Genomic DNA, 19,422 nt, shown 5'->3' on the forward strand with positions numbered 1-19,422 from the left:
CATGATTCAATCTTGGAATGGTTTGAAATGTCGATGTTCTGCATGCATTTGATTTATAAGTCTTCGTTATTATACTGTCAGCTCTGCAACTCATTTTTAATTAGCTTATTATTATACTGCTTTCCATATTTATTGATTAACTCAAATTTTTAGCTTAAATAAATTCCTTTTTTTACTATTTTTTTAATTTTTTTACCGCTGCTGACTTGCTGTTAGGTGACCCATAGAGGCGCCTGCCCCATGAGCTTCTGATAGTTTTTTGTAAAACAGTTCTAGTTCTATAAATTTTCTATATCAGATTGTTAGAAATCTTTGTTGCTTGGCTTTATTCTGTTGTATGTTTTATATGTGCATGATGCTTTGTTTTATTTGTTTTGTATACGTTTTTATATTTGGTAAAAAGCTCACCAGAGCTTATATTTGTATGTTTTATGCTATGCCGAATCAAAAATATAATTTATATATAATATATAATATAATTTATATATAATATACAATATAATTTATATATAATTATATATAATATAATATATAATATTTCAGATGCCTCTCCTCTTGAAATTGATTTTAACTTGCAAACTCTATACCATGTAACAGGGCACAAAATTCACTAACTTAAAAGCAAGGTAAGAACTTTATTGATAGAATGTAGATTTACCAGGGACGTTTAATCTGACGCCCCGTGTAGAGTAAGTGCAACCTCTCGGCACGATAAAGAACCCTTGCAACAACTCTCTAAAGTGTCCGTAGGTGGCCTGTTGCAAGACAAAAATGTCTCAACCTATCCAACATATACTCATATACATTGGCCAGAGGTATTTCACATTTTCCGCCGTTCATCCTGGTCTATCTACCTTGCATAACCTACCTTTTGTATAAATTGTTAATAATTGTGTCTCATTTTACCATTGGTATGTTTCAATTGCCGTTATCACAATCCCTCTCTTTTTTCCTTGATTGTGACATCACCGAGTGAGACTTATCACCGAATTTGTAATTACCATGATGAACATGACGAGTGCCACATGTGGATCAGGCTCAGATTACCCTTCTTGAGTATCTGACTTCATTCCCGGTTTATGGTGCTCTTAGCTCAGTATTAAATTTATTTGAACTGTTTGTAGTTTTTCGTTTTTTGCCATGACGTTGTCAGTTTATCTTCGACATATGAGTTTTAAATGTTCTTCTGGTATATTCAACCTCCTTTTAATTTGTTCTCGTCCTGACTCATGAAATACTTGACAGTGGACGTTGCGAAATGAATCGATCTACCAGTAACATAAAGACTTACTGTTTATGACAAAATGAGATGTTAACAGGATAAACTGCAACGAAACAGCCACATAACGACACTAAAAAATAGAAGACATCTAGAGGTGAAACATTCCGTCAAGCAATGGAGAGGTGTAAAAAGTAAAAGTGACTACTAGTATAAAAAAACATCTGTCATCAACATCGACATCCTGATAAGACAAACACATTAAGAGATAACCACTGATCGGAGAGGTTCCTGTTTAGGAACTGGTCAATGAACAGGTCATTTTTGATACAATTTATAACCTTACAGTTGTTAAAAACGTTGTATAAGATTGAATGAATTTCTGAAATAATTGTAGCATGATTAAAAATTACATTTTTGCTAGGCTATCTATCATGAGTCAGGTGATTTTATTTAACATTTAAGTCAGTGAGCATAAAATGTAAATAAGCTTTTTTACGGTTATTGCAGCCAATTAAGAATTACAAATATAAGTTATTCTGAATACATTTTACTCGTCATTAAAGTAATACCTTATGAACTTTAAAAAAGATAACAGTAAAAATAATGATAGCATCTGTGTAGAGTATGATAAACGCAAAAAAAAAAGAATACCTTTGCCTATGGACCAAAGTAGCTTTGATACAAAAATGTTAAACACGAGTAATATTTTGGTATTTGATCAATCAGGACTTAAGATTACAACGCTGAAAACTAGCTAGTGAATGGAGTAAAAGGATCAATATAGCTTCAATAACAAGTAGTGTTTTGAAATGGGTAAAATGGGAATAAGCCCCTATATTAAAGCTAATGATAGACTGTATATCTAAAGTCCACATAAAGTCAGAATGGCTTACTTGGTATCACGATATTGAAACTAAATTTATATCCAGTTTTCATGGCAGTATTTTGAGTTTGGTTATTTCCCTTGACGGCAAACTGGTTAAATTTTCTATTTGACTAACCAAAATTTAAGCGATTTGGTACGAGCAAGTCTGATTAAAGATAGCAATGAATAAAAAAAAGTTGTAACAAATAACAAATGTTCAGAAAAGTGAAGAGATTGTTTCAATGATATTTTAAACACATTCTTCATAGTTCGGATAGAGATATGCAGTAAAAATGTTCTTTGGCATATTCCTACATTTAATGAGTGACCGAAATCTTACTGTTTTTCATTTTTTTTTGTTTTTTTTTTTGTATAATTCATATGATAATGTGTGGACTGGATAAATGAATTAAGGTCCTTTTCATAATATGCACTTATTATTTATATAACTTTTGTTTGCAGATCAATTAAAATGTATCATGATGTCTCACGTCCAGTAACAAGCATGACGAGCAAGACATGTTTAATTCATTTTACTTTATACAATGAACACGCTTAAATTTGTTGATTTTATTCTGAAGTTTCCAATCTGAGAATAAGACAGTAAACGGTTCAAATGAAAATACTGTGGTCCCGCCGAAAGTAACCTTATAGGGAATTCGAACTCATTATGTCCTCATCTTAACACCCGATGATATACAACTGACTGGAACAATTGCAGAAGCATGAACAACTTTTATAGGATTATTCTAAAATTCCCCCCAAAATAATCATCTTCAATTATTATATATAAAAAGGCTGCTCTTTTTTTATTATTACCTTAGGTAACTGATGAAGAATTGAAAAGTTTGACTTTTGGAACCGCTTGTCCGTCTAAGATTTAAGTTAAAACTGAAAGCTGTCATTTTAAAAGCTCTACAATTTTGAAAATCAAAATCATACAGTGATTGGATACACAAACAAATTCAATTTCACAAATAACTTTCAAAAACAAAATGTTCATACTCAAAGTTCTAACTGAAGTTAATCTTGCTCCACCACCCTGCTCTGTTTTTGTCCGAAAAGCAGACAGTTTAGACAAGCAAAGCACACAGTTACGTCAAAGTAACCTGACGCATTGTACGATGACTGTCTAACATCAGTCCTTCAATCTAAACAAACCATATCATTATATTTGTAATATGAACTTTAAATAATTGCTACTTGGCTATGATATATAATTATAATCTGTTATAATGGTTGCATGTGAATATAGTATGGAGTTTTTACCATTAATCTGCTTTGATAGTAGCCAAATTCAGTATTGGTAGCGTAAACTGTATAACATGCGTTCATCTGCCTTAGGGAGCTACCATTTGATTTTTATTGGGGGGGGGGGGGGGGGGGCCTAGGATGAAAATTTTGTCCTGTTTTTATTTTTCACTATATTCGGTCCTGCCTTTTTTTTTTAAGTTTATCCTGACTATTTTTCACCTAAATTGTCGTCCTGACTTTTTTTTTGCAAGTGTCTCATCCTGCCTTTTTTTACTCAAAACTCCTGTCCTGCCTATTTTTTTCAAATTTCATCCTAGCCCCCCATAAAAATCAAATGGTAGCTCCCTTATATTAAACACCATTAATATATTTGATTAATACACTGTCGTCATATCAATGTTTCCATGTACTGCAATTAAAGACAAATATATTTGATAAGGATGACTCTGAGTACTACGTTTGTACCTTAGCTCTAGAGTTCACCTGCACTAAGTCGAGCTTAGGATAAAATAATAATCAATGTTTTCAATTCTGATATAATTTTGAGAATTCGGTGTTAATTACATATCTTTGATTGTTTCTATTAAGTTTGTAGATTTTACTGTCGCTAGTAAACTCAATTTGCGACAGTAAAATCTACGTTTTACGAAGGCCAAGCTTAAAATACAACACAGTTATCTCCTAAATTTACCGATTGTGTTCTAATTCCGATTATAACTTTTTTAGAGAGTGTAGCTTATAGCGTGGAGGGTGCTGCATACATAGCTGGAGACGGCCTTAACCTGTCGACGCTTCCTTTTAGAGTTTAAGTGATTCTCTCAGATTTTTTTACTTCAATTTGTTATGTTCCAACAACTATAGCCTCCAAAACATAATTAATTAATCATACCTCAGATTGAGGTGATAGAGATGATACTATTTAACCAAAAAAAATACAAAAAAAACAGATGATCATATATACAATTTTACCGATTGGTGTGTAGAGATTCATGTTTACATTTTATAATACATTTACTAAGGGTCACGTAACACAGGTATATGTGCATCGATGTTCTACCTGTGATTTTTACACATTTATAGCAAACATATTGTAAACATTGTAGTTTTATAACTTTCTTTTATTACGTCCTTATTGAAGTATGACTGTCGTAAACATGGCGGAAGCTTTCCATGGTTGTCGTCTTTATCTAAGACTGACAGACACTTTTCTCGTATATTTTCTTTTATTCCAAACATCATTTTCAAGGTAAGAAGACACACAATTTATTTGCTATAAACCACTGCTAAATCAAAAGTTATTGTTTTGAATCTTGGACAATTTCCGCACTGTCGTTTACTTGAAGAGCTCAAATGAGTCACCACATCAGTGATATTCATAACGGTAGTAACTTTTTAGGTGTGTTGATTGTGATTGTACCTTTGTTCCCCAAAAAACAAATCTCATTGTATTGTTTACATAAACGCTCAGACGTTACGCACGATATTGCGTCTCAAATGGTAACGTCATTTTTTTTACGTTTTACGGCGATTAATGATTATCATGATTATATTGGGGATATTTTTTTTTATTTCGCTTTCAATTTCTGTTTTGCACATCAATATTGATACTTCTTAATGTTTGGTTGTACTGAATATGCATGAAATATTTCCCACTGAAAGTAACGTAAGCAACAAACAATAAAATATATCGTATTTGGGTAATGCATAAGTCTACATGAAAAAGACGATATATACGGTATGATTAGTGCCAATGAGACAACTCTCTACCAGAGACCAATTGACATAAAACGTAATAAAATGCAATGTTTCCCCATTTTGATCCGAAAAGGAAGAAGATATATATTTTGATTTAATTAAAAAATGTTTGTCGGGAATTACAAGTTAAACGGGTCTTGCTTATAAAATTCACTGTACTTTCTTTAATAACGGAACAATTAGATTAAGAGATGAAACGATTGTCAGAAAAAAGGTTAATTCTATTCATCTCATATGTTTACAAGCCTTGTATGATATGGAGAGGTATATAGCCACGCTTCAGGTCCAATTTTATTTTTACTTTCAAGTTCTATACATATGAATCTTATTGCAGAGAAATAAAAAAAAAAAATCGCAGTTTTACGCTCCCCAAATTTGAAAATTTGAAAAAGATTATTTTTTATCCTCTCGTAATACACAATTTTTTCACAACTAAAGAACCTCATCTAAACGAACAACCCCAGCCATCGGATTTTGTTTTATACTTTGTGGTCTTTTTGATAGTATCTGACTATCAAGAAAATTCTATTTGAGGAAATATATAGATGATCCACCATAAATAGCGTCCCGAATTTACAACGTTCAAAACGTATGAAAATCGTCCAGTGGACAAACTTGCAAGACATTTCATTTCTTTGAAAACGAAGTCGTTTTGACTACGCAAGTTATCAAAAAGTATGTAGCTGTTTCGTAGAGTTAAAGTACAATTACGGAAAAGCACTATTTAGCATACAACAAATCTCAATTTTCAATTGCAACGTCGCAAATGACAGTTTATTTGTAAAAAGCGGCGAAATCCGACATTGAACATCTTGCAAGACATTTGCCAGAAGCCGTTGCCTTTTTATATGTGGTGTGAGTGCTTCAAAAATTCGATTTTGATATGGTCTATATATGTACTTTTGTGAGCATAATTTACACAAACGAAATTTCATATAATCTTACATTTTGAAACCTATAAATTTTGATAACTTAAGATTTTCCTAAATCTGACCATAATGGACACTTTTTGTTTTTGCCAAAAAAAATAACGTTGGTTGTTACAGGGAACGCATATTCAGTAATATTGTAATACTTTATATATAAAGCATATCATTCATTCGAATTTTCGCGGATATACATGTAACACTGTTTTGAAGAACACAAACACCCCTGCTAAAGTTATTATGCGTATAGTCTGTTACGTCTGACACGCATATTTTGGACGTTTTGTCAATATGTTGTCCTTATTTTAGACTATTGTAAAATATGATAAAACAGTTTGTAGTTTTTTTTCGGAATAGTTTTTACTAGTCTAGACTATTGATAAAAAATTTATATAATTTCACTGGTATGATTTTATAGAAAAGCTGTTTATTGGTGTGGACTGGTTGATTACACGGTATTGACGCAATAACGTGCGTAACGTCTCACTTTTCAGTAAATGTACACTATATAGTTTGTGTGTATTAGATTGTGTCTTTGTAGATAGCTGAATTATGAAACTAAGGTTCCAACTCATCCAGGCAAAGTTGAGCTTAGATGAATGTGGCTTTTTATTATACTAAGATCCCTTACATTCATATAACTCTTCATGTGTTTATGTACCCCCCCCCCCCCTTTCCCCCCTGCAAACGGGCCTCGGACGCACAATATTCATAAAGTGTTACTTTTGCTAAATAGTAGCATGCGCAGAGGCGGATCCAGCCATTTTAAAAAGGGGGGGGGGGGGGGGTTCCCAGCCCAGGATAAAAGGGGGGGGGTGTGTTCCAACCATATGTCCCCATTCAAATGCATTGATCGTCCAAAAAAAAAGGGGGGGGGGTTGCAACCAGATCCGCCTAATTAAGGCAAAAACAGACAAAACCCATATACCGTAAAGTAAGTTATAAAATATTCCGACATGACAGAATGTCAAAGAGAACAGTACCGAAGTCTGATTTGAGATTAAAAAAAAATCAGCAAAATATTTAAGAATTGAATGCTTCTTTTAGTAAATTCATAGGGTTGTAAAAGCGTTGACGGTGCGTACATTTTAAGAATGAAGCGCTTCCGCGCTTCATACAAAATGTACTTCGGTCAACGCTTTTAAACCCCAATGAATTTACAAAAAGAAGCATTCAATTCTTAAAATATTTTGCTGATTTTTTTTTAATCTCAAATCAGACTTCGGTACTGTTCTCTTTGACATTCTGTCATGTCGGAATATTTTATAACTTACTTTACGGTATATGGGTTTTGTCTGTTTTTGAAAACCACACAGTAGTGTGACATACGCTTACACCTACGTAATTTAGTATCTGATAGTTAAGTCTTATTTGCGATCACTTTGGGGACTGCGTTGGCACGTAAAGAAAGAAGAAAAAAGATTGTCCCGCATTTGATTAAAATCAAAATTCCTGACCTTTATTTTTCAGTGGCAATCTAAATTATTCGCAATATTATAGCATTTTAAACGCTTAATTAGCCTGTCTCTTAGCTTCTAATTTGAATTTAGATTTTTGCTGAAAAGATAGTGGTGTTCTCTATTGATATTTCTCGTTACCATGTAACTCTGAACCAATTATTATTCGATTTCGATAATTAAGGCACAAAACTATGTTGCATATGCACATGGCGAAGAAATTGGACAAAGAGGAGACACAGCAACATGAACAAAGTTGGATAACAAATTTAGATAAGTCTGGCTCAAGAAATAAACGAAGAACCCTCCCAACACACACAAACACACATGCATACGTGCATAATGTGCTAACATAATTATATATTATCAACTTGTTCAAAATTTTATGAATTCCTATATTATTGTCAATCACATTTCTTTTTTTGTCCGGGGGGTTTTGGATGGAGGGGAGGCATTAACTCTCGCTGGGCTAAATAATATAAGCAGATCGTGGTAAGTCGTGTGTTGAACTCCGATCTTGAACAGAATTGCCAATTTTCCTACCGAAAGTCGGTGGTTCTCTCTATGAACTGCGGCTTCCTCTGCAAATTAAAAGTTACCGCCATGATAAAGCATATGGCACTGATGTGGTATCAAACTCTGACAAACCAACAAACAAAACACATTTTTATGTTTTGTAATGCTAATACAGCAATCCTTCAACTTAATTATTAATCTTATATTAAATTGTTCTTGTAAAGAATTTACTTGAAATGTCTGCCAATGGATGTTAACCATACAAATAAAAATCAATCAATCCTATCTAAATATGCTTGTACTTTAAAATTTCAGATCCTCCATTTGTGAGAATAACAGTAATGATAAAAATATGTGTTCATATTTAAATGGAGTCAGTAGTACAGGCTGGACGTGCGAAACAAGGTGTTGTGATGGGTGGACTCAAAATGATGACGGTCACTGTGTCTCAAGTAAGTTCAAATTTTATTTTGTACACATTAGGGGGGGAGGGGTGGTCTTCATTTTATTTTGTAAAATTTGTGATTTCTCCTTAAGAAAAAATAACCCAAACACTATGAAAAAAAAAAGATAATAACTATTCAGTGAAATTTCTGAAGAGTAAAGCATGTAGAGAATTTCTGAATTTTGTTAATTTAAATATCGTTACTATTTTAGGTTTGCCACCAGATTACACAAGTGAGTCTTAATTCTTTTTATAGCAAGTAATATCAAATCATTTATATATCTTCGGTAAATAACTCTCGTGGATTCATTTTGTTCTTTTTAGATTTACATAATACGGAAAAGTTAATGAGGTGCTCGAAAATACTTGTTTTCTATAATAAAAAAGAAAGGATATCGGGTTATCCATGATCAATGACACACAATCAGTACATGCACAGCAAAAAACACGTTGGAAATCATGTAAAAATAAATTAAAATCAGATACCCTAATAATGATTGAGGCCAGATTTGCTGTAATATTGGCCCCGTAATTTAATAAAAAGCAGGAGACTTTTGTAAAGTTTACAGAAATTACCAATAAATTCATCGAAATTGTACAAAATGACTTTATAAGGACAATAACTCCAACAAGATGTCAATTGACAATTTTGCTAATGTTGACTTATGTGTAGATCTTTTTTTCTTGATATTTTTGCACTTTACAGTATATCTCAATCTATAAAGATGTAGTAAAGTCTTCATCAGCACCTCATTAGGAACATTTATGCCATGTTTGGTTTCATTCCATTCAGTGCTCCTCTAGAAGAAGCATTTGTATGTATTTCCCATATGGTCTTATGTTAAACTAAGTCCCCTGCTGGCGGCCATCTTGGATGATGGTTCGGCTACAATGTAACAACACTTGGTCAGCACCTCATTAGGAACATTCATGCCATGTTTGGTTTCATTCTATTCAGTGGTTCTCTAGAAGAAAACATTTGTATGTATTTCCCATAGGGTCCTATGTTAAACTAACTCCCCCTGCTGGCAGTCATCTTGGATGACATATTAGCTACAAAGTAACAGCACTTGGTCACCACCTCAAAAGAAACATTCATACCATGTTTGGTTTCAATCAATTAAGCGGTTTTCTAGAAGAAGAAGGGTCCTTTGTTAAGCTAATTCCCCCGTTGGCAGCCATCTTGGATGATGGATTTGCTACAAAGTAACAACACTTGGTCAGCACCTCATAAGGAACATTCATGCCATGTTTGGTTTCATTACATTCAGTGGTTCTTCAAAAGAAGACTTTTGTATGTATTTCACACAGGGTCCTTTGTTAAACTAAGTTCCCCGCTGGTAGCCATCTTGGATGATTGATTGGTTACAAAGTAACAACACTTGGTCAGCACCTCATAAGGAACATTCATGCCATGTTGGTTTCATTCCATTCAGTGGTTCTCTAAAAGAAGACATTTTTATGTATTGTCCATAGGGTCCCTTGTTAAACTAAGTTCCGCGCAGGCAGCCATCTTGGATGATTGATTGGCTACAAAGTAACAACAGTTGGCCAGCACCTCATTAGGAACATTCATGCCATGTTTGGTACATTCCATTCAGTGGTTCTCTAAAACAAAACATTTGTATGTATTTCCCATAGGGTCCTATGTTAAACTAAGTCCCCGCTGGCGGCCATCTTGGATGATCGATCGTCTACAAAGTTACAAAACTTGGTCAGCACCTCATAAGAAACATTCATGCCATGTTTTATTTCATTTCATTTAGTGGTTCTCTAAAAGAAGACATTTGTATGTATTTCCCATAGGGTCCTATGTCAAACTAAGTCACTCTCTGGCGGCCATCTTGGATGATGGATCGGCTTCAAAGTAATAACACTTGGTCAGCACCTCATAAGGAACATTCATGCCATGTTTGGTTTAATTCCATTCAGTGGTTCTCTTAAAGAAGACATGTGTATGTATTGTCTATATGGTCCTATGTTAACGAAGTCCCCCGCTGGCGGCCATCTTGGATGATGGATCAGCTACAAAGTATCAAAACTTGTCAGCACCTCATAAGGAACATTCATTCCGTGTTTGATTTCATTCCATTCAGTGGTTCTCTAGAAGAAGTTCAAAATGTAAAAAGTTAACGTAGACGACGACTACGGACGACGGACGCCAAGTGATGAGAAAAGTTCAAAACTAATGAAGAAAAATTAGATAAAGAAATTACGGTATATTTTGGTTGGAATCCTTTTGGTTGATTTACACAGTCTAGCAACATGCAATACTGAACAAGTAGTTTACTGTTTTTCTTTCTTGAAAAAAGATTTGAAATATTCAAACGTAAAAGACTTCGTCATGCCAAAATAATTGTTTAACTATGCTTCATCATTGTTCAAAGTGTAGTTTTTAAAATTCCTTCTTTTTCAATAGAACCTACGATGATAGGCTGTCCAAGACCCGGAGAACACATACCAGTATATATCGGCACAACACGTAATGTCGGATTTTTATCAAGAAAACACTTCCATGCCCAAGACTGGAGAGGACATCCCCTTTATGTAGGCTTATCGAAGGACGAATTTCAGCATTGCCGATGTTCCAGACCCTATGAAAATGTAACCGCTACCAGTGAAAAGGACGCTTATGGAAATAGAACGTATTGTCGCTTCTCAGTTGTGATAAAAGGTTTGGCTTATATGTTTTTAGTTTTTAAAGTTGAGAATTAAAAACGTGTTATCATCTGTATATTGCAAGTTTGTTTGAAATTTATAGTTCATTCATGAATGCAAAAATACGATACATTATGAGAGAATAAAACGCCTTACAACATGTTCCAGAATGAAGTTTCCAAGAGTTGAAGAATTATAGGTTTTGAGATTCGCTGCTTATCTGTTAAATGATTAGTGTGCACCTTCCAATCTTTTTATCTTTAAAGTAAATTAATCATTTATAGTTTAAAAAGGCAAAACTGAATTAATTTTGTTTACTAATTTCTACTTTACTTACATGACCAAATGTCATAATCTTCAGAAATTGGCAACAAAATAAAAGAGAAAAATATAGCTTTAGAATAATAAAACAAATATAAAGAAGATAATATAAGCACAACAAGGAAACACGTCGAAGAAAGACGACGACACCAGGGTCATAAGAAAGCAAGATAAAACAAAATATCAATAGTTAACAATACACCACATACTAGATAATCAAAGATTGGGCAAAATAAACCCTATCGAAAACTGGATATGAAGACATTTCCATTCTCAATTTTAGGTTCTACGTATGGGCAGGCAGTTCCTGCTTGAATAACGAGATTGCACTAGAATGAGATAACGCTTTATGTTTTGAGATAAAATCAATATAGGGTTGTGTAACTATAAATGAAACAGCTTTTTAATCAGATGATATGTCAATACTATAAACGTTTGTTTGAAAAGATTGTACATAAATACACAGTGAATAAATCTCCATTTTGTAGTTGTATTCTACTCTAAATATGTATGCATATAGAACAGTCTTATAGTATATATATTCCTCCAGACATGCTAAAACCATTGAATTGTTTTATCTTTGAATATAGATATCTACCCACCAGTGTATGAGAATTGTCCTAAAGACCAAATGGTTTCATTTAGAGAAAATGTAACATGGATGGAACCAACGGTGACGGACAATGTGGGTGTTTTGCGTGAAAATACCCCGAATCTGTTCAACAATACGAAATTATCCCCTGGATTGCACTGTATGATTTATAATGCTACGGACTACTCCAGAAATACCGGGACCTGTATGTTTACAGTGACTGTATTACAAGAGTCTGGTATGTATTGATCATAAACTCATAATTTAATACGAAAAAAAAAGAGTTGAGGGGTAAAATTTAACAAGACATCAACTAAACAACAAAAAATGGGACGACCGACTTTGCACTTTATTCATTTTATGCATGACCTTTTTACAGCCTCTCGAAATTTAACTAAATGTCCTTTTATTACAGCTAACTACGTTTTATGTCGAGGTTGCTTCTCGGCTACATCTCATCTCAAGGCTATTGGCCTTTGATGAGATTGTAGCCTAGAAACACCCTCTCGTTTATAAAACAATCTATAATCTACAAACATGTTAATATATGCATAGGACTAAAACAGAGGAGAAAACTTTAATCTTATTGAAATGTTCTATTTTCAAGGACTGTAAATCTGTCAAAAGAAATGACTTGGAAAACTATTCATATATGATGTGTAACTTCTCATTACACAAAGTTAAACAAAATTACATATTTTTTCACAAATAAATCCATACAAAACTACAATGTTTTATCTTCATGTTCTATTTAAAGTAATGGCAGCCATGATGATTGATCAACTTTGTGAATTTGAACCTAAAAGTGATAATTTATGACTTTAAATTGCCATAGAACACATTTCGACAAATTATTTATTTAACAAAGTTTGACAACAGCGGAAATATTGTCGGAATGTATGAAATGCATATGTTGTGCTGCTGCTAATTTCTTATACTTTATCAAAACTTAAAAAGTAACAGGGCAGTTATACATTCAAAAATATTTGAAGTTCCCCTTCTATGTCATTTTTAAATGCAAATTCCAAGTATGAAGTAAACAAATACAGATCACCAAGTACTATACGATATGTGTATTTGTTTAAAAAAACAAGTTTTCTGCTATACATCTGACCACCCAATGTTTTGGGGATTTTTTAATTATTTTTTTTTTTAAATAATATAAAGAAGGGAATTTTTTTCTTGTCAACATTTTTGTCGCTAACTGGACCATATAATTTATAATCATACATGAAAAGTATAATAGGAAACACTAAAAATATTGGACAACACAACAGACCACGCCAACCGCCAACAACTGACTCCTCCTAATATGTTATGTATCATGCATATGCAATGTAATAACATTGATTGGTTTTTGGTTGCTTAACGTCCAGTAGCAAATATTTCATGCATGCTCAGGACGCGAACAAATAAGCGATTAATATCATTCGGTACAATAGGTAGTTCATGTGATGGAGGGCGTCAAGGATGAAGGTCGGGGAAATTTTGACTGCCACTGGAAAATGAGGGTATATTGGATAGGGAAAGAAATTTTAACTTGCAACAGATTACCTACGGATCACCAAAAGTTGTTGCAAGTGTTGTTAACGTGCAGAGAGCATGGCACTTCCTTTACACGAGACACCGGATTTAACGTCCAATTATTACCGGACGTGGCTGCGTACTTACACATCCCGCACAGCCAAACAGACGCCCTACTTTGGCAAGGGTTTTACTGCCGATCGGAAGAAAACCAAAGTGACCCTATTTCTATTCCCTGTTGTTCTTGGGGTGTAATGTAATTACAAAGACTATGAATATGAATAGAGTTTCAAACTTTCTGCTATATATTTAAAATTTGATATTTCAGAAATCGTATCTTGCTACGGAGGAGTAAATTCATCCATAACTATAAGTAAGTAATAAGAATACTGAAATATTATAGAAATTTCACAAATATTATAATCAATATATTGATATAAAAATAAGGAGATGTGGAATTTATATTGAGAACATGAATGAATTCTTATTTTTGTATTATCTATATCAATTTGTACAAGACAGACATAGTATTGAGTATTTGACCGTATGGTCTTTATTCGCAGTACACATCGCAGGCGGTGTTGCTGTTGAAGTTTGACAAATTTCAGTTTTAATCCCACTGAAGGGATGATTGAGATGAATTTCTGATTTCGAAATGCCGTTTTAATATTGTTTGACTGAATTTAAGACGAAAAACTATATAAGATTATATTAAGAGTATATGGCATGCTACTGGCTTTGGACAGGTACATCACGATATTAGCGGAGTTAAACACAATTATGAGGTATAACTTTCCTAACAATGGACAGTGGTGTAACAGTACAACTATAGAACGAACTGTAAAATCATTTATAAGGACGTGCAATTGGCTCTTTAGATTTACAGAAATAGTAAAACAACTTGCACAAATGATAAAAGACACAGACTTGAAAGTACAACAGAAGAGTATTCACAGTTACTGAAAGCTAGTTTAAAGCCAACTTTTAACTTATAAATATACAATAAGTGTACAAATATACCATGTCACCTCGGACAAAAATGTCAGCACACCGCCAACGAATTGTGTATGAACATCATAAGCTGTCTGAGAAAAGTATGACCTTGTGCAATCGATTGACAGAATGCACGAACAGAAGTGTTGATAGCTCAGCCTGGATAGCAATTAATGTATATATGTTTATGTTTTAACTATCGACAAATTTGTTTAATAGAAAAAAAATGCAGCAGTGATAAACACAATATTCAAAGATCTTGCTACATGTTAAGTTGATATCGTTTGTAAATAAATTTATTTAAGGGACTTTTTAGTTTACATGGATTGTATAACAATTTGCGAGCTTTATAAACTACACGACAAACTAAAAAATTGTATGAGATATCCTATTTTTGTCTCTTCCGTGACGAAAGTCGCAGAATTGCGAGACATAAGAATCATTATCCGGCTGTGGTGGAGTTAACTATTTGTATAAAGCTTTATATTTCAGAAGGTAGACGGCCTGGATGATTCATACCTTGTATGCAAATGCCTTATTTTACGAAGTTTCCTTCTGTTATATGTCCATTTTTCTTAACCTAGTTTTCGTGGTTCAGCAACTGCTTGAAAAAATGTTGTTTGTTATGTCGTGTGAAATATTCACTTATTATGAGTAATAAGATAACTATATTTGATTTATGGGATCCATGCAAGGTCTTCATGTCCATCCGAAATGGTTTATCTGACCTCGACCTCATTTCATGGATCAGTGATCGATGTCAAGTTTTTGTAACCAAGTCCGCATCTCAGATACTATAAGCAATAGGTCAACAATATTTGTTGAATAGAATGATTGTAAGGTTTACATGTCAGACTGGTAGGTTTCATCTGACCTTGACCTCATTTACATGGTTCATTAATCAATGTTAATATTTTGTGGTTTGGTCCTTTTCTCAAAAACTATAAGCAAGTGGGCCACTATTTGTAGTGAATGGAATGATTGTAAAGTATTCGTGTCTTTCTGGCAGGTTTCATCTGCCCTTGACCTCATTTCATGGTTTATTGGTCAATGATATGTTTTCATTGTTTTGTCTGTTTATTTGACACTTTAAGCAATAAGTCAGCTATGTTTGGTGAATGAAATATGTGGAATGATTGTAAGGTGTACATGACCTCAATTTCATGGTTCATTAGTCACCTTAAGTTTTCATGGTTATGTCTGTTTCTCAGATATAATAAGCAATAGGTCAACAATATTTGATGTAAGGATTGATTTTTGGTGTACTTGTCTGTCTGCCAGGTTTTCAATTGACCTTGACCTGGTTTTTATGGTTCATTGTTCAATGTTCAATTTTAGTAATTTGGCATGTTTCTCACATACTATAAGCAATATGCTAACGATAGTTGGTGAATGGTATGATTGTTAGGTGTACATGTCTGCCTGATAGGGTTTACCTGACCTTGACCTCATTTACATGGATAAATGATAATGTTAATTGTATAATGATACGTGTAGCTAAACCTTCGTATTACAGACTTTCAATCAACATAAATTCAATTATGATACTAGTAAGTGAAGCAGGCGAGACATTTCAGTGTGTGTAGTCTTGTTAATAAGATTTCAGTAGGTACAGTCAATTTATGTTTGTTTAATGCTTAAATAATCGAAAGTCTTACGTGCATAATTAAATTGTATGGATTATAATGAATTATCCAAATTTATTTGTAGGTGGAACAATCCTCGGAGCTTTGGTTATAATACTGATCGTAATGACAGTAGTTTTGATTCCTCTTTGCAAAAGACGACGACGACGAAATCAACTGCAACGCCAATCGAGGAGTGCAAGCAACTCCAGCGAGGTCCACCTTTTTACTGTTTACAACAATGATCCTCCACCATATGACGTTGTTGTTTCAAATAAACTACCAGACTATAGTCCACCCACTGAGCCACCATCCTATGATAGTTTACATTCCGAAAACGCTATGAATGCTCAGAGAGAAGACAACGGATTTGTTTTCTCAAACAATGAAGTTTGTGCAAACGACGCAGCAATCAGTGGCGATTCCTTCAATGCATTTTCAGTAACATCATTGCAACAAAATAACGACAGCAAGCCAAATGACACTAGGCATAACGCTAATTCACATTATATTCAAAATAACAAACAGACTAACACCGAGAGTACAGAGACACTTGTCTAAACGTGGGGTTAAGATCATCACAATCAGTATATAGAAATCACGAGAACATTAATCCTATTCGTTACATCTGTACCTTTTGAAGCTTTACGATAGACACGATTTGTTATGAAGGTTTTGCAAAATGCTTTTGTATATGTCAATTTGATAATAGTGTCCTATATTTTACCCCCCTGCAAACTGTTTTTGTATATATCAATTTGATAATAGTGTCCTATATTTTACCCCCCTGCAAACTGTTTTTGTATATGTCAATTTGATAATAGTGTCATATATTTTACCACCCTGCAAACTGTTTTTGTATATGTCAATTTGATAATAGTGTCCTATATTTTACCCCCCTGCAAACTGTTTTTGTATATATCAATTTGATAATAGTGTCCTATATTTTACCACCCTGCAAACTGTTTTTGTATATATCAATTTGATAATAGTGTCCTATATTTTACCACCCTGCAAAATGTTTTTGTATATGTCAATTTGATAATAGTGTCTAATATTTAACCAACCTCCTTTTTCAAATAATCTTTGTAAAAAAAGTATGTTACCTATTGGGCATTATGATCTGTTTAATCTTTGTATCGTTGCTTTTTCATTAACGTATATCCCATATCTGCTTTTATCAAAATATCTTTTGTTGAAATAGCCGCATGTATGTATATCCATTTGTCTGTCCTAACCTATACCACTAAGCGTTCCTGAAAATTAATTTTATTTAGTACGATACGTTTAACTTTCAATTGCAACTAGCTAATATTCGTATTCCCAGTGTTTACCAGGAGACGGTAGCTACTGATGGAGCAGGAATATCTAACCCTTCCTTAACACCAGGGTTCACCTCTAGGTTTTTCAAGGGATTCGTATTGCCTTTGCTTTTTTGTGTTATATTATAGGTTGTTTCATTTTTTCATGTGCGTGTTGTTTCTCTTGATTACCCTGCTGTATGAAATCTACCCTGAAGTATTGCCAACGTCATAAAGAGTAATAGATAGCCTTATTTCATATCAGCGAAAATTCTTGGATTTAAGGATGTTTGCTACTCTGTTTATAATTATCAAGCTTTTTAAAAGACTGTTATAAATTGGTAGTATATAAATAAAGAAACTAAAAAAGCAGAAAAAAACGAAGGGTCCATGTGCTTGTTTTCGAGATATAAGCCATTGAAAATTTGCGGGAAATAATTCTCTCTAGATTTTTCATACTTTTAACATTGGCATCTTTTTCTTTAAAAAAACGATGAAAAAATAATAAGGATTTTATAAGACTTTCAAAGATAACATTCTAAACTATATGTAATCAAATTATAGAAAGAAAAGTAGGGGTTAGTGGGCAAAATTTTTGATGACACTATGTGGATAAAACCAGAGGATTCCGAATATCTGGCAAAAATTCAAAAACAAGAGGAGCGAACATCCTTAATAATGATTATTATTGTTTTGCTTGTTCTTATGTTTTTTTTCTATATATTAAACTGTTATCATAGAGTTCAGTGCTTTTTGCCACTCCTGTGTTAGTAGGGGTCATTAGGTTTTATTATTTGTTCGTCCGTTCGTCCGTCCCGTATCAATTTAAATTTTGGTTTCGGGTAGTTTGTAGTCGCATCAAGATAAAACTCAGTACACAATCATGGTCATTATTCTTGAAGTAGGTTTGGGCCACGTTTCACAATTCACTGCATGGATATGGAAATGTGATAGTGCATATACGGCTAATATTCTTGGTTTAAATAAGTTAACGTTATTGTTTAAGGAAGTTTTAGGTCACATCAATATAAAACTAGTACACGTGTTTATTATGAAGTACACAAAATTATATTACAATTTAGATAATTCTCTGGAAACTCCATCGCATGTTCAAGTGCCTTTCTCGGGTTATTTTTAATTCTGTATGACGTTTTCCTGCGTCGTCATAATATCTTAAAAGTAGATTAGATGTCCAATTATAAACTATCAAACTAAAGCAATTTTATTACTAAAATATTGGAAAAAAATATTTATAAACATGATAAATAAATAAAAAAGACACAACCGATCAGAAGAAGAAGTTTAAACACTATAGATGGTAAAGTATGTAATAGCTTTATGTCACATTAATACACCTGAGATCTCGCTTATCTTTACAATATTTGATTTGTTGACTAAATGCATACGAGTTCACTGATAACTAACTTTCTTTACCTTAAAGAAGAGGTTATCTTTAATATCCTGTTCCCATATTATTTGTATTCCGAATGTAAAAGATGTTGAGTATTACCTTTAAAAGAGTATTTGTCAGCTTTAATTTACTTGTATTTTAATCACGGATTTATGTAACACGTGCAGAGTAAGTTATGAATTTTTTTATTTATAATAATTTTATAATTCCTGTTTTACTGTCAGTTTGGTATTACGACACTATGCCGTCTGGTAAAAACCCATCCTCGGACTTTTAGATTTTCACTTCCTTGTTCGTTTTCCCGGGAAATCGTCAAAATTGCAATAATGCTGCAGCTCTTTATTCTAACAAATTTTCGATAATTTTCTAGTTGTTTGTATCAATGTTTGTAAAACGACCATTTAATACAATATAATCTAACAATGTAGTGGACATGTAGTAATGGAAGAAATATACAAGATGTTAGTTGTATGCTTAGGGAGCAACCATTTGATTCTCTTGGGTGGGACAGGGAATTGTACCTCAAGTCAATCTTTTTGTTTTACCCAGAACAGAAA

General features: G+C 33.3%; 2 protein-coding genes across 8 annotated transcripts in view; both read left to right on the forward strand.

Annotated features, from left to right (window-relative positions):
• Positions 1 to 19,422, forward strand: part of LOC127724635 (E3 ubiquitin-protein ligase rnf213-alpha-like) — a 1,011,139-nt gene that overhangs the window by 460,361 nt on the left and 531,356 nt on the right. The gene's annotated exons all lie outside the window — the stretch shown is intronic.
• Positions 542 to 18,193, forward strand: LOC127724698 (uncharacterized). Of its 2 annotated transcripts, none has more exons than XM_052231767.1 (7): positions 542 to 626; positions 8,311 to 8,447; positions 8,653 to 8,673; positions 10,860 to 11,114; positions 12,010 to 12,249; positions 13,864 to 13,908; positions 16,239 to 18,193. In XM_052231767.1, exons 2-7 carry the CDS (start codon positions 8,348 to 8,350, stop codon positions 16,712 to 16,714), a joined length of 1,137 nt encoding a protein of 378 aa, XP_052087727.1. In that variant the 5' UTR covers positions 542 to 626; positions 8,311 to 8,347; the 3' UTR covers positions 16,715 to 18,193. The 2 variants fall into 2 exon arrangements, with proteins under 2 accessions (XP_052087727.1, XP_052087726.1); XM_052231766.1 differs by lacking the exon at positions 542 to 626 and adding an exon at positions 4,418 to 4,587.

Source organism: Mytilus californianus, unplaced genomic scaffold (assembly GCF_021869535.1).
Source record: "Mytilus californianus isolate M0D057914Y unplaced genomic scaffold, xbMytCali1.0.p SCAF_14, whole genome shotgun sequence".
Lineage (NCBI taxonomy): Eukaryota > Metazoa > Mollusca > Bivalvia > Mytilida > Mytilidae > Mytilus > Mytilus californianus.